Raw genomic sequence first — 21,440 nt, 5'->3', positions numbered from 1 at the left:
GTGCTCTTTTCTTGCTTCCTTTGGTGGTCCACGATTGTAGAATGTGTAAGATTCCCAAAAGTGCTTCAAGGGTAGAATCCTTCTTTGAATGGAGGTAGGGATTTTGAGGTATTCTTCTTCTTCCAAGAGTTGCTTCCTTCAAGATGATGTGTAGATGATATGATCCTTGTGATGGATAGTCCTCATTGATGATCTCCTTGTGCTCGGCCCTCGTGTATCCTTCTTCAATTGGATGATCTTCGAGCTTCCTTTCCTTGTTGTTGTTACCTTAGCTCTGATACCATGTTGAGAAATCTAGGGCAGCTAGATTAGGGTGATTTCTCTTACTTTGATAATTGCTTGTGACGTTCTTTTACTTAACTTGATGTACTTTTAGTTAACTCCTTCTTATCTTGAATATTATAGTATTGTTTAATCATCAAACAACTACCAAATAATGAAGATCAATGAGACAATAGGACACAAAATGTAAGTTGCTAGCCAGGGCCAAAACATCTCCTCTTGAGAGGAAAACCCACAAGAATTCTTCTCTTCTTATAGAATCTTCAAATGACGAATTCCAAGACCTTAGACCCAAGACCAAGACTCCTCTAAGTCCAAGTCAAGCCTCTTCTTGATGAACTTTCTTCTCACAAAGTCAAACCCAAGCCGACCTTGCCTTATAGCAGTTGCAACTTCTCCTTCGACTAAAATTCTGGACCTGCAATTTTGATTGCAACTTTTGACCTAACTACAGAAACCCTAGTTTCACATGTGTGAGAGAAGATGGTGAAATATGGCTTCCTTCTCCTTCACTTAGGGTACTTTTCCTTCCTCGATGACTTGGCCAACAAATTAGATCCTTTTGACCCTAATTTTTGGCTTCTTAAGGTGATTGTAATTTATGTTATGTAGCAGCGAAATGTGCCCTAGTCTCCCTCGCACATGTGAGATAAGGTGGCCCAAAAACTCAGATTTCGTCTTTCCTTTTGTCTCCTTGTTTCTCCGTCTACTTCAAATGAGGTCAAGCTCTTATATATATATGCTTCTTGTGAGGTCGAGTTGCTCTACATGAGGTTGACTTGTCACTTGTAGGCCGACTTCCCTTCTTGCAGGCCGACTTGGTCTTGAAGGAGAATATTTGATGCTTTTTGACTTATATACATTTCTTTTACATGATCCAAAGTGCCCAATGGGGTCTTTCATATATGACAATGACTCAATTGACTTCTTCACTTAATGACAAACCCTAGCAACACTCAATGGGTGCCTGATCTACAAATAATTTGACCTTGAGCATGAAACCCATGCTACAATTTTTTATTTTTTATTTTTAACAATATACAAGAATCAAGAGTACATTTCATATTTATGAAGACCAGTCCTAGTTACATATTTCAATAGTGATCTCCAACAAAAAGCGTATATTGGAGCTAGCATTCCGTGGAGAGCACAAATTCTTATTGCTCGATTAAAAACTAACTCACATCAACTTTGGTGTGAAACATGATGGTGGAAAAGACTTAAAGAAGTTTGGGAAGAATGGTTGTGTACCTTTTACACTTTTGAGACAATGAAAAAAAAATTTCATTTTGGAATGTGATGCTTTCAGAGACATCAGAGACAGTTATGGCAATATGTTAGCATTGATCCCTTGACATTGTTTTCTCGGCCACGAATTGTTAGAAAATTGGGCCACACCATCAATTTAAATAAGAAAAATGATTAAATTACAAAAAACAAAAAATAAAGAGATTAGTAATCTTATAAACTATTTTTAATCTAGTAGAAATTAAAATATCATAGTAACATGGTTTCAAAGCTAATTGTACCACTTAAATAAGAAAAATGATTAAATTAAAAAACAAAAAAATAAAAAATTTAATATTCTTATAGACTATTTTTAATATAATAAAAATTAAAATATCATAGTAACATGGCTTCAAAGCGAATTGTACTTTGACCACTCAACTTAGACATCAGCCCGAAAGTACTGAATGACATCAACATGTTAGAGCGAGTGGTACTTTCGAGTTGATTTGGGACTTCAACAAAATTCGTTAAACTTCGGTGCTCGTAGTGGTCATGCCCTATAAACCACCTATTTTAACTAACAATTAAAATCATGACCAGAAAAAGCATATTCCACGGCGACAGAATAGTCCCTTTTTGGACCACCTCGATACCTCGCTGGTCTCTTTGCCCAAACTTGCAGAGGAACATTTCAGAAGCTGCATTGTTCCCATAGGCCGATCATGTCCACCACGAGCATTGACAGCGGCACACATATTTCTGGAGTCTCTTTTTTAAGCAATGCCGAAGAACTGATAAATTCGGTGCAGACTTTCCTTTTTGACTGCGATGGTTGGTCGATTCATATGAAATGCGTGGATATTATTGTTTTTATAGTTTTTTTTACCTGCAAGGACGATGTCGGGATGATTTTGTTATACTGACTGCAGGTGTCATATGGAAGGGCGAAAAGCTGATCGACGGCGTACCGGAAACCTTAGACATGCTTCGGTCGCGGGTCCGTTGATTTAAGCTTAATACCTCAAATTTGTTTATTTCATTCTGCCACTGTGATCGGAACTTCTGTACATAACTAAAAGAGTATTTGCTAGCATACGGAGCTTGACGCGATGAAACTATAGCACAATATTTGAATACTAATACGTATTATATACGATTATGTAGAAAAAATATGCAATAAACAAATCAGTATGGCTCCAATACGATAGTATATATGTCATAAATACGAAAATGCACATTTTGTTCCATATTTTGGAAGAATTTCAGCTTCATGCAAAAACGTAGACCAGAAAAAACAATTCGTTGTTTGAAAATTTTACAATGGAATTTATGTTTGTAAATATTTCAAGTGTTGTTAAAAAATATTTTTGAAGTTTTTAGGGCTTATAGGTGGAAACGAAAAAAACTATTTCATTCTTTGAAAAATTGCAATGTAGTTTATATTTACAAATTTTTAAATGCTTTTCTAAAAATATTTGTAAGATTTTCGCTGTTTTTTGGGGGCATTGTAGAGAATATTTGCCAAATTTGGTACTGAATTTCTATACTGCAAAGGCTGGTGTGACCAAATCTTGTTACCACGGCTGAAACTTTGTGATATGGCATTGGGAAAAAGTTCAAAATGCCACTTTTGGTTCCCTTGAGAAAGTCAAATAATGAGGTATTAATGAAGACAAATTTGGAACATCAAATCAGAGGCAAATAACGACTTCGTGAAGCTCTAAACATCTTCAGCTGCTGCTACTGTATAACAGTTTAAGCGCTGTCAGGAATGGAGCCATGGTGACTTTATGAATGTGAAACTTGGAGCATCTTTTGACTATGCATTTGGACAATGACTAAAGAAGAGGGATCGAGGTTTTATGTAGGTGATCATTTTTGAGGGGCAAAAAGTGTTTCCTTTAGACAAATAAAGTAAATGTTTCCTTTAGACAAATAAAGTAAATGTTTCCTTTAGACAAATAAAGCGAATTAGATTAAATCATTGTTTTAAAAATTTGATCTCTGTTTTGAAGTGAATCGATTGAAAAAAATACATAAACTAATATCTAATATATTTTAATGGAAAAAAATATTTTTAAGATTTTAAACCATGATTCCAAACCATTAGAAATAAAATGTGCAAAATTTGTTAATTTATATATCATGTAAGGGTGCATATATTAAAATGGCGCCCAATGCAATACAATAATCAATGAGGCTCTAAATAGCCTTGTTGACCACTCCATGTCAACTACCCTATAGCAGTACACTTTTTCGCAAAGGAATTCCATCATGTTTGACCATTCAGATCATCTTAGATTCATCATCATCAGTGGTTAATTTCTCTGAGTTGTAAACCCATTCTGCAAAATATTTATGTAAATGATGTTAGTAAGACCATGTATATATGTAACAACCTAGGTAAGCCTATTATCTTGACGACGGATTTCATCCTAAGAGGTTTTTCATATCACTGGTTCATTTTTGTTTCTAAACACGGATGATCGACAATTTTTTTCCCTCCAACCTTACCCCAAAGCTAGGGTGTAATTTATCGTCAAGGTCTTAGGTGAGTCTTAGTGTTTTAGTCGAGTCTTTTGTAAAAGTGATTTCAGAATAATTTAAGCTAATTGACTAAATTATTTTATTACAAATCACTTGGTCTACTAGATCATATTGAGTTGCAGAATTGGGTAATAAATTGAGGATCTATAATGAATGAGTTTTCCCCCTTTGAGGGTTGCAATGTAATTATCTTATGCAAAAAATATTCTAGCGCATGGTCTCTCATACTTAGACACCATGACTAAAATATTAGAGGGTGGAAAAAAATATTAATCCCTTCAAGTGAATTAATTAATTTTTTTGGCAAAAATAAATTAAAATCCTAAGCCAAAAATTTAATTAATTAGAGTCAAAATTAAAAGTCCTAGAGAAATTAAATTCATTAAGTAGAAAAATTTGCGAGTCTTAAAGGAATTATTTTTTGGAAGTCCCCCACCAAGGGAATATTGAAAATTTCAAGAAACATTGGACCCTTGGGCCTTGGTGGTTAAGTCAAAGTCAAAATTTTGAGGAAATTAGCTCAAAATGATTATTTTTGTGCTAATAAAAAATGGTTTTCATAAGAAATTCGAAAATTCCTCAATAATAAAGATTTGCAATGGTGGAGATTAAAATATGATCAAATATCTATCAATGGTCGAGAATATTTTGATGGGGATCAAGCCAACTATCCATTATTTTCCACTTGGAGGATGTACATGTAAATTAGAAGCCATTAGCTTCTCAAGATACCAAAAAATTTCGAAGAAGCTCTGTTGTAATATTTTTCTGGAATAATAAAAAAGACATTGGAGTTTATTCATGGTGGTGTTTCTCTTCTGCTTCTTGTGGTAAATTATTTTGAATCATGTTCTTAATGCTCTATTGGATAATATTTTATAAGTTATTTTTCTTTAGCCATTTATTGGATTAGCTATTTGCACATGTATCTTGCATTAGCTATTGGGTTTAGAGAAATCATTCTAACTTGATTGATCTAACAGGTATCTATAGATCTTGAGGGTTATGGTGTCTATCTAGCTCCTATTGATCTTAAGTGTGTAGAGTTTTTAAGGATTCAAATCTTGGGCGTGAGGGGAAGTCTTCGGTTGGACCAACCAACTTCCAAGACAAGAAAGCTTAAGAACCCACTTTGCTAAACTCCAGGCCTTATCTGATGATTGGTTTTTGTAGAGATCTTGGCCACTGCTCACCCATTTAAATTATTTCATTCATCTATTTTTATCTCCTGTGCATTTAACAAATAGATCTGCTTATAAGAGCCATAAATCATTGTGTATATTGTATAATAGAAATTTTGTAAATAATTTAAATTTCTAACCTTTGTATAGATCTGATTTATTTTGTACATATCTTGTATAAATCTAACGTGGGTTGTCTAGGTCTAGGATTTAGTCGCTAGGATCTTGTACATAAAGTTCCTTTACAGGTGAAAACACATCGATCTGGAAAAAAAACAAGTTTATTTGAAGATCTAATTTGAAATTTCTTCCACCATAATACAAGGGTTTCGAAAGTTTTTTCTCTTTTTTGGGCAGCGTTTTCATTTGGGCAAGGATTTTGTGGGGCTTCAAAGCATATAACACCTTATTGGGCCCCAATCTACAAAGCCCACATCTTCAGTCTTGGATGCAAAGGCTAGAAGTGAAGGTCACAAGCCTTCAAGGGCTACACAAGCCCTTTGGCAAGGGTATCAAGCAAGAAAATTATTTGAAATTCATTAAACCCCTTTCCAATCACATTTTCACCATTAAATCTTGTAGATCTAGTGCTCTTGCGTGCATAATTCATCATTTTATCAAGTGTGTAAGGTTATCTTGTCTATTGTGATCATATGGCTTGTCTTTTTGTCATTTTTGCAAGGCACATTTGGTTGGAATTCTAACGTTCATGGTTGTAGATTAAGACATCCATCCAAGAGCCCTAAAACTCAATAGATCAAGGCTCAATCTTGTGTTTGCAGACCTACATTCCTTTGCAAGGGTCATCAAGGGCTAGATCGAAGGCCTATTTGTAAAGACTGTGCTAAGTTAAAGAGTCATTACCGAAACTGTAAAGATTACTGAAACTGTGAAACCGTATTAATGGATTTGATGAAGTACTTACCTGGTCTGCTGAAACTGTGAAACCGTATTAATGGATTTGATGAAGTACTTATCTGGTCTGCTAGTGAGTCCCCTAGTAATTATAAAGGAGGATGACTAAACAAAATGAATATCTAGAAGTTTGTAAGAATATAAACATCATTACCACTTGTTTGTTACTGGAGCATAAATAATAGTAAAACGAATCCATCCAAGCAAAATTTACAATTACAAGAGACTAATAATAATTAAAAGCATAATACCAAAATATTCAAGAAAGTACTTATCTCTAGAGAATACGTCAACTCCTTTTCGTTCAACTCTTCAAGGAGTTAATCTCGTCCATATTATCATCATCAGGAAGTCCATATCATCAAGGAATTCACAACATCAAGGAGTCCATATCATCATCGGCAGGAAAGGCCAGTTTGCATCATCAGGTGGAATATCCTTCATCCACTCTAGATCAATGCTGCCAATGTCTGTGTGAAGCATCTCAAGAAACCGTTTTATTCTCCCTGCAAGAGCATTGTTCATCACTCAGTCCTTGATGGCATCTGCAGTATCTTCAAGATCAGCATATCTGACTGCATCCCAATTCACAGCATCCTTGGTATTTGAGTCCCTTTCTCTTTTAATCTACAATTTTCTACATTTGTATTCTTCGATATAGTTTCCCAATCAAATTTGCTTTTGCTTTCACAAGTAGGTTCACGCATGATAGAACAGTTTTGACTGTCCCAGCTAGTTTATTGTTTGCAATCTCTTTAAGAATTTCTTTCACATGCTCTTTTCCAAAAGGGAAATAAGAACACCTTATGGCAAGTATCTTCATAAATTCATATTGAGGGTGCCTTTCGCCAACTTGCTTTAGCAAGCAATCAAAAGCTAATTGTGTTTGAACAAAAGACAAGCTGGAATCAAGTAAACTTGATAATGCTTTCCAAATAGTGTTGTCCTTTATCTCGAATAGTTTTATAAAGCTTTCCTCTGCTTTAGGAATATCGTTGAAGGACTTTGGCATAGTTTTGGCGCAACAAAGAATCTTATTTTTCAGCTCAGGTGTATCTTCTTCCTTTAATTTTTTTTTTTTCTTGCATGATAGAAGGTTCTGCATTTGTACTTGTAACCTTTTCTTTTGATTCAAAACTTCCTCAAAAGCCTTAATCTCTGGTTTTTCAAACTCAGAAAACATTGCAATCCAATGTTTTACTCTTTCTGGAACTGGAAGGTCCGAAGGGAAAAGTGACTGGGAGAAAGCAACATCCACTACTTGAGATCTGCCCGCAGTCAACCAAATTAAATGGTTGGCCTTTTGTTGCAAATAATAATTGTCAAATATCCAAAGAAAAAGTTGGGTGCATGGCTGAATTCCTTGTCATAACAACACACTAGAATTTTCCCAGGAATCCAATCGAGCTCAAAGTTACAAACTGAGCCATCCAAACATTTTGAACAATAGACTCTGTAAACTTCTACAAGTCTTTCCAATGTGTACTTTCGCACTGAGACCGTTTGGTCATGAAGGAAATCCACTACTTGTCTAATAGTCTTAGTGGAAATGCATTTTAGCGCATAATTTGCTACATCACAAATTGCTCCAATAACTCCCTTCCGAACAGCCTCATCAGAATCCAACAATTGATCGCTAAGAGCAGCATTTATAGCAGTTGACTCAGGCCTAAATGGATTTGACAACATACATTCTTTAGCATATCTCACAGCTACTAATCGAACCTCCACAGAAATTCCTCCCTGTAAAGCATCGGCTTCTGCATAGGCAAGTGGCTCAAATGAATCCACAAGAAGCTGAGATCTATGGACTACAATTTCATGCCGTTCATCATGATCTTCTTGAGGTTCTGGCAGCATAGCCAATACTAGATACCTCTTAGACTCGAAATCAAGAAGGGAACTATATTCAAGTAACCAAAAATGATCATCATGCAATGGTAACTGTTGACTAAGATTATTTAAAGCTAAACGGCGGGCACTTAGCATCGATAGAAAATCTTCCATGTCATCTTTGGAAAGCTTGGCAATGGCATGAAGGCCCTTCAGAATGAAGAGGAATGGAGCCCAGCCAATAGGGCAATCCTCACGTGTGGATGGCCCTGGTTCAACAACGATATTTGCCACTGCCTCCAGGCAACTATCAATCTTATGCAGAAGCTCCCTGAATACTGTGCAAAGCCACTTATGGGATCCAATGTCTGCTACCATCAAGGAATCTGTTCTAGAACAGTTTTCCATGTGTGGACCTTTACTTACAATTACGTGAGATGTTACAGTTCTATCAATTGCCTCCATGGCTTTGCACAAAGGTATTACAAAAGCAGTAAAATCCTGCGCCTCTTTATCATGCACCTCTTTAACATGTTGCATCATGTGAACGGGCTTATCCTTGGAAAGGGATGGCCTAGTTACGCAACATAAATTTGAAGAAAGCTTGATAGCAAGCTCGAGGACAAAAGGAGATAAATCTTGAACAATTGTCTCTGCCTTAGCTTCATTGAAATATTGACTTCCATGAGCAACACCAATAGTGTCCAGCAAAGAGGCAAGGGCATTGCGGCATACCGTGTATAAATCATGGCCAGGTACACTCTTTACTAGCAGTTTACAGAACTCAAGTAGAATGGGCGCACAGTATATATGAATATGACTCGGCAGAAAATCTTCATTCGGTGACAAGAACAGTTTAATAGATTCTTCTGTACACTCACGGTTGCTCTGTAATGGAGCAAGCAATAACATAATCAAAGCCGAAGTCGCCCCTGCCAACTGAAATACCTGCATGTGTTCTGAAACAGTAACCGGAGCAAAAACAGAAATAGTCTTTGGAGCCATCTTAAGAAACTCTTTGACTTGATTAAAACCCCTAGTCTCTTGTACTCTCCTCAGTCCTATTCCATCTATAGGATCACATTCCCCTAAAACATCATTGCATATAAAAGGATTCTTCCGCATGATGGGAAGTGGTGGTCGTCCAAGTCCTGGGTTGAGATTTTCCCGCCGTCTTTGAAACTCGTTTCTTTTCCCAGGGAACTTGTTCTGTTTCATAACTTTCTTTTCTTCAACATTTTGGTGTGAGTTAATGTCAGCCAACATAACTGAAGGAGCAGCTACAAAACCACCATCTAAAACGTCTTGGGACTTCTGTTCAGGATTTGAATCCTTTGAGGTGATCTTCTTTCTGCAGGCTGGCCAAAATCCATATCTTGAAAAGACAACAAATCACGGTCTGGCCGTAGAGGAATCTGCTGACCAAAGTTCATGCTATTCATCTCCACATTGTGAACAGAATCCATACTTGTTCAATAGGAATAAGAGTCCCTCAAGCTCCCATTAGATCAATTATAAATTCCTTTTAAAATCTAGCTTAATTATGTTTATAGCTCCTTCATTGATTCCAATATAGTGGCTCCCCTTCTTTATTCTGCAAAGTATACCAACATGATCTGCTAACACCTTAAATAACAGAGCCCGATGACGCGACAACCCTGTCTGCAAGCAACCAAGAAGAAGTACAATATTATTTGAAGAAACTTGCAATTCATATCTTGTCATCGTCCACCGTGCTAGCATGTCATTAGCATCACTAACTGGCCCACCCATATGATTCGCAACAATGTCCGCAACCTTTTGTGCTAGGCCACTATTCACTGGACCAGGTTCAGTAGTTCCAGAATCTAGTGCAAGGCAAAGAGCAGCTTGTTCAAGCTGTTCTAATGCAGGATCAATTGCTCTATTGACTAGGACAACTTCATAGCCTAGATTATTTGAGACAGGTATCTGTTGAAGTTCAGCAAGAGAAGGCAACTTGTCTTGAGAACTAAGGTCATACGAACCACCATAAACATCATAAAATCCATCCAGAATTCTTTCCTCGTAATCAAGAACATTATAATCCCAATAACGCCGAGAAAGCGACTCTGCGTCGTAGTCCGTACATCTAACACGGGTCAGTGCACGGCCAAGGTTTAACCTCTGCGCAGCTTTAATCTGCTCCGACTCTGAATTGTATCTAACATCAGTGTTCGACGCACTGATAGCTAAAGCCAACTGCACCTGGAACTCCTCTTCCAGAAAAGAATAATCCTCTCCCAGCTGCTCGTCTTCGCCGTTATTATTATTTGTCGTACTAGTAGTAACCCTGCCTCCCCCTCCTCCTGCTGTCCTACCTCGGGAGGAAGAAAGGTCGTTAGCCCCCTCCCTCGAGGGAGAAGCGGAGGCATTGCTCCATGCTGCACTGTGATCAGTTCCATCGGACAGTGAGGGAGACGAAGACGACGAAGCTCCCGTTTGGTTAGACGATCGGCTGGCATCGCTGTTCCCTCCTTTGTGGAATTTTCTCAGCAGGCTTTTCATGTCGAATATTACCAGGCGATCAATCCCTAAGCCGGCCAATATCAGCAGAAAATTTAAAATCTTCAGAAGGCATTCAGCAAACCAACGGCAAGCCATAATTTTCCCGAAATGAAGCTTTTTGCTGCGACTGTCCGATTATCAGTACATCATAACCTTCCTTTCCAGGCACTCCGCCGTAGAACCCTCAAATTCGCGAATATATAACGGATTCTCTTAAAACCCAAGAACGAGAACAGTTGCAAACGCTTCAGTGTCTTGTTCGATCTCGATGGATTGAAGCTCAAGGAGGTCGTCTATGACGGCGGCTACCAAAAACAGACGTTTTGAACTTGCGACGTCCTCGCCACTATTTGCCGTCCTAAAGAGCTGCTGGGATTCATATTACTTAGGTTCTGGCCTTAGATGTTTCTGAAGTCCACATTTCACCGCATCAGCTATGCGTAGTGGTGATTTCGCTCCGATTCATAAAGATTTGAAATCCAATACCTTTAAAAGTATTCTCTCTAACCGCTCAGCCTGATTATTAATGAATTATCGGCGTATAATGACTCATAAGAGCCCACGGGGCACGTAATTCTTTACGCGTCAAATAACTACCAACTCACGCCTTAATTTAACACGCAATCGTTTAGCCAGGCAGGTGTCGAATATCATGCAATCATGGAGGTCTTTCCCGTCCCAGACTGTGCCTGCGCAATAACATCTCTGCCGTTGATGATGGGCATGACCGCTCTCTGCTGAATAGCTGAAGGTTCCTCGAAGCCATATGGGTATATACCTCGAAGAAGGTCGTCACGGATACCCGTCTGATCAAAACTCGCGATTACTTCTACTCCGGGACTTGTTTCAAATACAAGGTTTCCATCACCATCCGCGTTCCGTCCATTGTTGCGGTTCCTACCGCCGACCGCAATGGCAGCCATTTTTGGTATAGAGGAAGAATCCTTCCCTGCCCTTTCTTTCCAGCGCCCGCAAATCTACTCTCAACACAAGACAGCTCGCCAGAGGTCGATTGCTGTACCTAAGAACTGTGTGTTTCCCTTTTCCTGCGGCTGCAATCGTGAAGCTTCAGTAACCATAATTAAACGTTTGTCCAATGCCCTTTTAGGCTAGCATTTGAGTGCATACGAGGACCAAATCAGCAATCAGCTATGGTCTAGCTGGTCGTTCACATATTGGCTAATAGATCAATAATCTGGGGATGTTGGCTGAGTTTAGGCTTTCAGATTTGGCGGCCGCTACCTCTGCATACGCATTTTTTGTTGCTCTCTTACATATTCCTCTCTGCAATATATTACTTTAGCGGATGCAGCCTTGATTATAATGTAGTCAACAAAACCATCCATGTGGGAAACCAAATTCTCAGAATATCTATCGCTCAGCGCTGAAGCTTTCATTGATTCCTTCAAGACCTTTTTAGTTCTGAGCCTTCTGATACTCAATGCGTGTCTTAGCATCTGCTCTTCGCGGTCACTTCTACCCTTTCCCTGACTTAAAAGCTGCTCTACCCTCGAAGCCCTGGCGCGATTGACACTTCTAGGAAACCTGGGGGTTCTGGTGACATCATCATTATCCAACGCCAGTGTAAGCCTTGCCTCTTCATCGTCGAAAAGGGCATCATCTTCGGTTGAAGTTTCAAATGTTTTTGGTGATGAAGAGGAATGGAGTAGAGACAGAGACTTTGCATTCTGTTTCCTTAAAACCGCTTCATCTGTGGCGCTGAAAATGTCAGGGTTTGAAACGGTTTTTTCAAAGTCTTGGAATTCATTTGCTAATGGCGATGGAGAGGCAACAGTGGTTGGTTTCGATACAGACTGCAGACGACCCTGAGTGCAAAATGTGTACGCTGTAAACGGCCTTGAGTAGATAATCTGGGGGATTGTTAGTAGCCTTCTTCTGAAGGAATAGCCATCCGGTGTATTGGTATAGCCTGACCCCGAAAGGGATGATAATGTGCAGATTGCCCCGTTCATGGCGTTGGTACCCACTGAATCATGATTCAATGTAGAATTTACTCACCTTATTTTGATAAATTTAAATCTTTTAACAACTTAACAGGTCCGAAAGTTGAACCAGCTCTGATACCATATGTAAAGATTGTGCTAAGTTAAAGAGTCATTACCGAAACTGTAAAGATTACTGAAACTGTGAAACCGTATTAATGGATTTGATGAAGTACTTACCTGGTCTGCTGAAACTGTGAAACCGTATTAATGGATTTGATGAAGTACTTACCTGGTCTGCTACGGATGTTGCGGTGAGGATGCTTCAGAACTGCTCCAGCGCTCCAGCGCTCTCGTTACCGAATGACCAAAACCACCCAGCCAAATTGAATATACCTAGATACTCGATCCAGTATGCTTCTCAACCGATGCATACCGTTCCCCCGTGCCCAGAGACTTCAAAACAAGTAAGGCTCAATAGTTCCGAATTATAGACAGTGTGTATAAATTTCCTCTCCTTCCTCCTCCAACAGCACCTGGATCAGTTTTTCCACTTATAGCAATACAGTCTCAGGCCAAGAACACCGAGTCCCCCCCTTTCTTCCTCCTCGGCCTCTTCTTATGTACCCTTATTAGCGGTGGTTCTCTCTCCACCTATGAGCCCACCGCTTCCCTTCGCAACGACACCTCCTCAACATGCAGAGTCGTATCTTTCCTTAAGGATATTTTGATATGAGTCATTTTACTTTGATTAAATTTTTTATATATTTAATTTAAAGGGTCCTAAGTTCATACCTAGGAGCTTCATTCTGATGTAATTTATTCCTTTAATAATTCATCCACATACTTTATTAAAATTTCTCAATAGATAATTATATAACTTGATTTTTAATGATTTACATAATTCTTTACATTTATTTTCTTTATAACCCTTTTACTTTATACTTTTAAACTTAATATCATTGGTAATCGCTCATTAATCATGAGGCATTAAGTAATTTAGAATATAGCTACTAGTGCAGTGCATGCGATACATGCATATGTAGCTATCATATGCATGCATCGTATGCATGCTAATATTCTCGTGCTCTCTATATTAATGATGGGTCATTACACTATTGGCCATATTTCATGACCGTACACCCTTCTCTTTGTATCAGATCTGATCCACATGGATTATTGAGTTCTTTCTTGTGCATATCAAGGGTTTAAGGGTTGTATCATTGTTTCAAAGACTAACACTTTGTATGCAGGGACAACACTTGAATTTGAGATCCGATATTGGTTAAATTCAAGAGGCTAATACCTGTTTTCCAATACCATATGCCTCTGTTAACATTTCTCTGACATCCGCTTAGTGTATTGGACTATTTTGGCACCTACTTTAAGGGCTTGAAAGATCATATCCCTGACATTTGTATATGCAGGTCTAAAACCTCTCTCGGGGGCTTGTAAGGAGCGGATCTTAGGCCTATTGCCTACTTCGGATCACACATACATCTCTGAGATTCGCATTAGTGCTCGTCCATATTTTGCATGTTTATCAAGTGTTCGGTTTTTGTTTCTTGTTATTTATGACTTATCTTGGGCATTAGAAGACTGATTTGATTTACAGTTGAATAATCTATTTTACAATAATATGATCTGATGTAGCAGTGGCATAGTGTTTTTAGCATCAATATTGCATTGGTTACTGTTCCTTGAATTTAGACTGATCTGGTGGAGTGATTTCATCATTATAAGTGGACTGATATACCTCAAAATAAGCTTCAGTGGTTCATTATTTATTGGCACTGGTATACCTCTTACAATTGATTATTTAGCATTTGAAAGGGCAGATTGATAGAGATTGGCATTTGATACCTACAGGATATTGGCATTGCTATTGCCTAATCAACGATAGCCTTGTTTGGATTACTAACTCTCCCTCTCTCATCTCTTTGCTAGTTATATTGTGCAAAGTTGCATTGCATGATATTTTTTGTATTTAGGACAGTTCTGGGCACATTCGTCATTGGTAAACTTACTGTTGTCATAATCGGTTTTCTGCTGTCATAAAAGTTGGATCACTACTCATTGATAACTTAGGAACTTAAGTATCACAAATGCTTTCATTGATTCATAGTGTTTACATTGTTTAACATTTGGAGAAGTCCTTCGTATGCTAAGAGTACTAATCGTGAGTTTCAAAACTCGTAATCTTGCACTCGAACAAACTTGCTCACAAAGCATTTGAAACACCAAACTCTAATCTCATAATCTTGTTGAGTGCTTTAAGTTACATTCACTTGTCTTTGGGAGATCTGATTGGCAAATTTAAAGAATATTGTTAAAAATCTCTTAAGTAATTGGTGATCTGTAAATATCATAGAGCCTTGGTTTATCGAGAAATCTGATTGGTAATAGCTGTGATTTAATTACAACGTTGGGATTGTGATAATCTACTTGTTGAACAAAGAATTTAATAGCCAGGAAACTTGCTAAATCTAATTAAGTAATTGACATTGTCTTGTTGTAGATAAGTGCTCTATTTATCATTAAACTTGTGGACAATATCTATTTGAGCAAGTTCCATTTTGGTTTTCTATTGTGTCTGGTTGGCACTTTGACAAATTGGCACATGTTCTTGTTGCTAAGATTGATTTTTTCATTCATTAATTAAGTACTCTTGTCACAAGGCTAATCTTAACCAAAGTACTTAAAACATTAAACAATCCTAGCTCAAGAAGCACTTGCTTAAACCACTTTGCATTTGCATCCTAAGATTAGTTGCATTAATAATTTACCTCCAAGCATAAGCTTGGTTGATAGATTTCTATGACAACCCTTCTCATTTAGTTTGAGGGGCCTTGGCAATTCTTTGGTGGTTAACACGGTGACCTTGCAGTCATCAGAGCCACAGTCTCTGCAACGCCGGAGGCATCGGGTGATAGGAGCCTAACAAAAGGTATCGTTAGTCAAGCCCTTGTTTGCTTCTTGTTGGCCTCCTTCCCACAACCTACTTTGGAGCCTAGCTTGAAGGTCATACTTATATTAGGCATTTAATTAAAACTAACCAAGATCTTTGCTTTGCACCTAGGTCTTAGGATTTTTATCTCATGTAGGCTAGACAATCATCCATTAAGCAACAGTTGTCCATCCGGTTATGATGTCGCAAACTATAAAGCTTGCGATTTAAGAATTAACACACACAACATAAAACTGAAATCCACACACAAAGAATACATATAAATATTCAGAAATAATTCATTAAAGAAATAAGGTATTTACAAGAGAACTATTGGCCTAATCATTGGCCTCTCATTCCTCTCTCTCACTCACTTACATGCCTCACGGGCTCACCTAGATTTATACAAGTGGATTTACACCCAAAGTAGGTTCTAGATCTTAAACAACCTCCCACAATATCTCTCATGATCCATAAAAACTCTCACTTAATCTATTATCTCTAGATAAGATATAACTAACCCTCAAATCTCTCAACTCTTCCAAAATACTCTCGAACTTTCTCCTATTTACAATAATTCTCATTCTCTCTTAAAACTATAGGAAAATACATTAAATAATTAAATCCTAACTTAGGGAACTAACTACATTAGTAAACATGATACCCTAGGATAGATGCTCTTGCATTAGGTTACTTTGTCTTAATTCGATAAGCAAGAGATGTGATTCCATAAGGCACTGGTTTCAAATATAATTTCAATCTAATCCTTAAACAATCTTGATAGATTTATAAAGTGCTAGGCCACTCAACTGTGTCTTCCGGACTAGTTGGTTCCCAACTTGTCCTTCATCATTTCATTTCTACATGGTCTACCTTCCATAGCTTGCTGTTGGGAGACAACTAAAACAAAGAGGTTGGGAATCAAGGTGACAACCCCTGACTTGAGTCGTTGTTGCGGTGCTTGTGCAATCTAAGCGACAATATTTTTTGGTGCCGATGTCGGAGGCCAATTTATTGGACCTTGGCTTTGCAACATTCGTCTTAATTATCTTCATCTTTTCATTTCTCATCTTTTCATCACCTTATCTTTTTCCTCTCACTAATCCTTTCATCTTCTCTATCTGCACCTTTAGCACCTGGACATTTTGGTTGGTTTCCTGTTTGGGTGGCGACTCCACTTATTCATCCATAATTTCTCAGACAAGAAGCCCTCCCTGATATCCATCTGCTTCTCCCTGACTAACCTTTCGGTTTTTTCCTTTTGGATCTTAGAGCTAGATTCATGTTCAAGTGGCGAATCCACTTCTTTCATTTCTTACAAGAATTTCTACCAGAAGCTCGCTTCTTCTGGATCTCTTGATTTTCTTGACCAAGGCTCTCTATCTCTAGCATCCATTTGGACCCTCCTTTTTCCCTTTAAGCGAGTCATCATGAAGGACTTGTTCCCCCTTGTCATTTTGCTAACATTCCTCATGATATTCCAGAAAATGCCATTAACAAATTACCTTCTTTCATGGGTAATAATGCACTCAATGCTAGAAGTCATCTCTTAAGGTTTGATAGTTGTATGAAAATATTCTGTTGCTTTGCACGATATAATCATGAAGATGTCAAGATGCAACTTTTTGTCATTTCCTTGGAAGGTGATGCTAGAGATTGGTTTTGCAATTTTCTTGATGATTCTTTTGATTCTTCACAAGACATCATCGATGCTTTTAAATATAAATATGGAGATCAAATGAGCTCGCTTTGTGCCCCTAAGAAAGATGAAAGTGATCCTGTAAAGGACCCAATTATCAAAGAAAGATTTCAAGAAAATGCAGTGCATCAAAATGTGCCTTATTGCAAACCTTGCGACCATTTTCATGATGAATCCACTTGTGTCATTGCAAGACGAATCCGCGATAGTGGAAAAGCAGGGACAAGTTGTCAAATTGGTGTAGGCAATGAAAGGGAAAATGATAAGCATCTTATTGAGGAATTAAAGCAAATGGTTAAAGACATGCAATTCAGTCAAACACAATTGATAAAAAACATGGAACTTAATCAAGAAAAATTGATAGCAGATCACGCCAAGGATATGAGAAACTTGTACACCAAATGAGAAAAATGTGATGAGGAGCTAGAAATCATGAAGGTCAATCACTTCGATCAAGTAACCGCCATGCAAGCAAGTCATAAAGAGGAAATAAGTTCGATTCAAGTGAATTATGATAAAGTAATAAAGAACATGGAAATCGGTTTTCAGAGTAGGTTGTCAGCTATAGAAGAAAAACATGATGAGGCGGTAAAGATCATGAAAATTAATCACTCTGATTAGATAGGCACCATAGAGGGAAAGTATGCTCAAGAGATGGAGGCTATGAGGTCCAATATGTAGAATCATTTGTTTGCCATAAAAGCAGATAATGACAAAGTAATAGAAGATATGGAAGTTGGTCAGATATGTCTTCAAAATAAGTTGTTGACCATGGAGGAAAGCCATTCGAAAGAAATCAATCCTATGAAGGTTAAAGACTCTAACCAGATGAAGGCCATAAGAATTGAGAAGTTCACTCTTTAGAATAAGTTGCAAGTAATGGAAAAGCTACATGATTTTTAGCATGGATCAGAGGATGAAAGAAACAAGGACCCTGCGACAAATCACAAGCCTCCTAGTCCGCCAGAGCAGTTCTCATCTCATCGCAAGAAGGTCACTTGCCCCATTCAAGATAAGTCAGTTGAAAGTGTCTTGGTTGAGAAGGGAAATTGGAAAAATCATGCCTGTGTCTCCATTGACAAAATATATCCAGGATAAAATTGGGCATGCCTCAAATTTTTCATCTGAGCAATTTCGTGATCAAGATGAGCTACCCAATCTGCGACACAATATGAGCTAATAGACCAAGTGATTTGTAATAAAATAATTTATCCAAATAGCTTAAATTATTCCCAAATCACTTTTAGATAAGACTCGACTGGAACACTACGACTCACCTAAGACTTTGACGAAGAATTACACCCTAGCTTTGGGGTGAGGCCGGAGAGAAAAACTCTACCGACCATTCATGTTTAAAAACACAAATGAATCAGTGAGACGAAAACCTCCTATGATGAAATTCTTCCCAAAATAATAGGCTTACCTAGGTTGTTACATACATTCACGGTCTTACTAGCATCATTTACATTACATAACTTGTAGAATGGGTTTACAATGATATATGAACTACTGATAAAGGATCTGATTCTGTTGAATATTTTTTGGTACTTCTTCCTCCTTGGAACTTTGACAAAATGTGTGCAATAGACACCATGGCCAAAATCAGATCCTATGTAGTCATGCTTGATCTAGAACAAGATGATTTGATCCTTGAGATGTGCCAATTCTTCTTCACCAAATTCAGAGAGCATCACCCCGACGAGGTAAAAACCAACATGCAAGATATCTTATCTTCATTACTAGTTGAAGGTGATGTTATTCACAAATAGTTGAAGACAAAATTGTTAGCCATTTGGAGGAAGACACAGGTTGTCTCACCTGTTGCTTATGAACTAGTCGAAAGGTTGGTTAAGTAGAACATAAAACTATTCAAGAGACAGTTGGTAAATGAGGAGTTGCGGAGGATTCGTGGTGACCAATCGTGCAACAAGAATGAGCTGAGGAGAAAGGGGCTTTGCTTTGCCTGCAAGAAGCCTTGCGGACCTGATCACTCATGCTTGGGTGATACAACAAAGATGAATGAGGTAGATCAGGAAGAGGATCCTTTTGACTTTCAGGATGAGAACTCTTCTTTTATAGTTGAGTCCATGGGTTCTTATGAGGACTCCTCTGAGGAGCATGAGCAGTCATGGGGAGTTGTTGACAACAACTCAGAGATGCAACCATGTTTGGTAGAGGAGATTGATGAGCAACAACTTGTTCCCATTCATCATGAGCATCACATAGTGGAGCACAATGTGCATGATAGGCCATCTTTAAAGAGTCAACTAGTGGCTCATGTTGAGCCCATGATGGAAGAGGATGAGAAGACATCCTTAGGGCCAACCATTGATGAGGAGCAGACAGATGTACAGACAACCACTAGGGAGGTAGTATATGTAGACATTGGTCATCAAGAGGCGTTGGGACTTGACATGACAGTTTTGTAGGTGACGAGTGGACCAGTGGAGCATGGAGTTTCCTGTCAGATGAGGGGGGCTCTTTTGGAAATAGTGGTACATCCATCTTTGGGTCTATCCATTGACGAGGTGCAGGTGGATGCAGTGGTAGCTAGAAAAGCTGCAGTGTTTCCAGTTAGCAACCCTCTCTAGGAGTACATAGACGGGCGTGCAACATGGGTTGCCCACTTATAGGGAGAGGGGCAGGGATTTCTAGACATATTTGGTTGGCTGTTTGGGCAAAACTGCATGAGTTGAGCATGGTGCAACACAGTGGACTTATACCATATACAAGTGCACATGCATCTGATCCTTCCCACAGGATGGATTGGCGGGAGATCATGAGTTGGTATCCTGTTGGTGGCACAATATTCTCAGTTAGGAGCATAGTGCAACAAGGACCCTTAGACATGAGGAGTACTACATGCTCCAGTTGGCAGTGGGAGGTAGGCCAACAACTTTCCAACATTTCAGGCCTGCATCTACATAGTGGGACTGACCTTGGCCTATGCCAAGGGTTGGATTGGAGAGAGGTGATGAGTTGGTACACGGTTAATGGAGCAACATTCATAGTCGGAGCTATAGCACAACAGGAGCCATGGAGCATTGATGCTTGTTCTTGGTGGCATTGGGATCCAGGAGGATTTGTTGATGATAGGTTTAATTAGAGATTGGTCTGGGATCCGGGCATTGAGGGGTCCATTCATGGTGGGTTGACACAGAGGCATAGCATCACCCAGTGGTTTGTATGGGATTCGGGCATTGGGTCTCAGTTGCATTGGGCCACCAGACTGGTCCACAGGTTTGGATTGCTTGAGGGCAAGCAATATTGGGGTGGGAGGAGCGATTCTCCTTTTTCTGGTGTTCCTTATGGCATGGTTAGGATGGACTTTCAGGGTTGGAGGCAGACAGGGCACAGGTGCAAGTTTACTTCATCAGTAGGCGCAATGGTTTTTGAGATGTTTTATGGAGTCTGGAGGAGATCACTTGCCATATTCCATCATCAGGATTGATTTCGCACAACTTGTTCTCATTCCATTGCATTCTGATAATTCCCGTAAAACAAGGTTATTATTGTGCCTAACTTAATTAATTACGCTTAAGGTGACATTCAGAGGGGAATACTTGACGAAACACCTTAGTGTAATACCTCATTGGAACCAGAACTAGAATATCTATAGGATGGGATGGTTAGAAGTGATTTTCAATGGCTCAAGGAGGCATGGTGGCTAGTTTACCATTTTCCCACATTAAAAAGATATTTTAATTGAAATAAAAAGAAGGAAATGTGCTCAATGATTAAAGTAATAATAAAATAGGAGCTTCTAGAGGGGTCCATCATATCTATAAAGGAGGAGGAGGAGGCCATTAGAGGACATATTGGATTATTGATATTTCTGTTGATGAGGTATGCAAAACCTAGTTCCCAACTTCTATAGCCCCATGACGGAAACCCTCGGGTTTGCTATTGGGTGTTGGACGAAAACCCAACACCCTTGGGGAGATTTCATCCAGAAATCTCACAGTGCTTCAACGGAGTTTTAGGGAGTATAGTTTGCAGTAACAGGTTGCAACAATCTTCTCACTGGGTCGTCTACAACATTACCAGGGTCATACATCATTTTTGTCATAGATGTTTGTCTGGGTTTTGCTGCGCTTGCTTGGCAAGCCCAGGCTCCACTATTCCTTCATGTTGATGTACTCTTTCTAGTGGATTAATAAAATGGATCAGTGATTTATTGGTGTATATTTGTGTATCAAATTGCTGGATTGTGTGTTTATTTGCGATTATTTCGCTGTTCAAGTTCATTATGGTATCTATTGTCAAATTTTCCAATTGGGGATATTACAATGGTATCAGAGCTGTGCATCTTGCCAACCTGAGGGTTTATTGCAGAA

General features: G+C 38.7%; 1 protein-coding gene across 3 annotated transcripts in view; it reads left to right on the top strand.

The window, feature by feature from the left end:
* Positions 1-2,053: 2,053 nt before the first annotated feature.
* LOC149153869 (phosphoglycolate phosphatase 1A, chloroplastic-like) overlaps positions 2,054-21,440 on the top strand; it is a 295,703-nt gene continuing 276,316 nt past the window's right edge. The window contains exons 1-2 of one of the 3 annotated variants that reach the window (XM_089439668.1): positions 2,054-2,343; positions 2,442-2,509. In XM_089439668.1, coding sequence (XP_089295794.1) covers positions 2,235-2,343; positions 2,442-2,509 — 177 coding nt within the window. In that variant the 5' untranslated portion in view covers positions 2,054-2,234. The remainder of the gene's footprint in view (positions 2,344-2,441; positions 2,510-21,440) is intronic. The other 2 variants (XM_089439669.1, XM_089439667.1) reach the window with 2 other exon arrangements.

The sequence above is a fragment of the Pinus tabuliformis genome, chromosome 9 (genome assembly GCF_031772625.1).
Source record: "Pinus tabuliformis cultivar Carrire ecotype Pingquan chromosome 9, CPIR1, whole genome shotgun sequence".
NCBI classification, from domain to species: domain Eukaryota; kingdom Viridiplantae; phylum Streptophyta; class Pinopsida; order Pinales; family Pinaceae; genus Pinus; species Pinus tabuliformis.
This window is presented reverse-complemented; position numbering and strand designations above follow the sequence as displayed.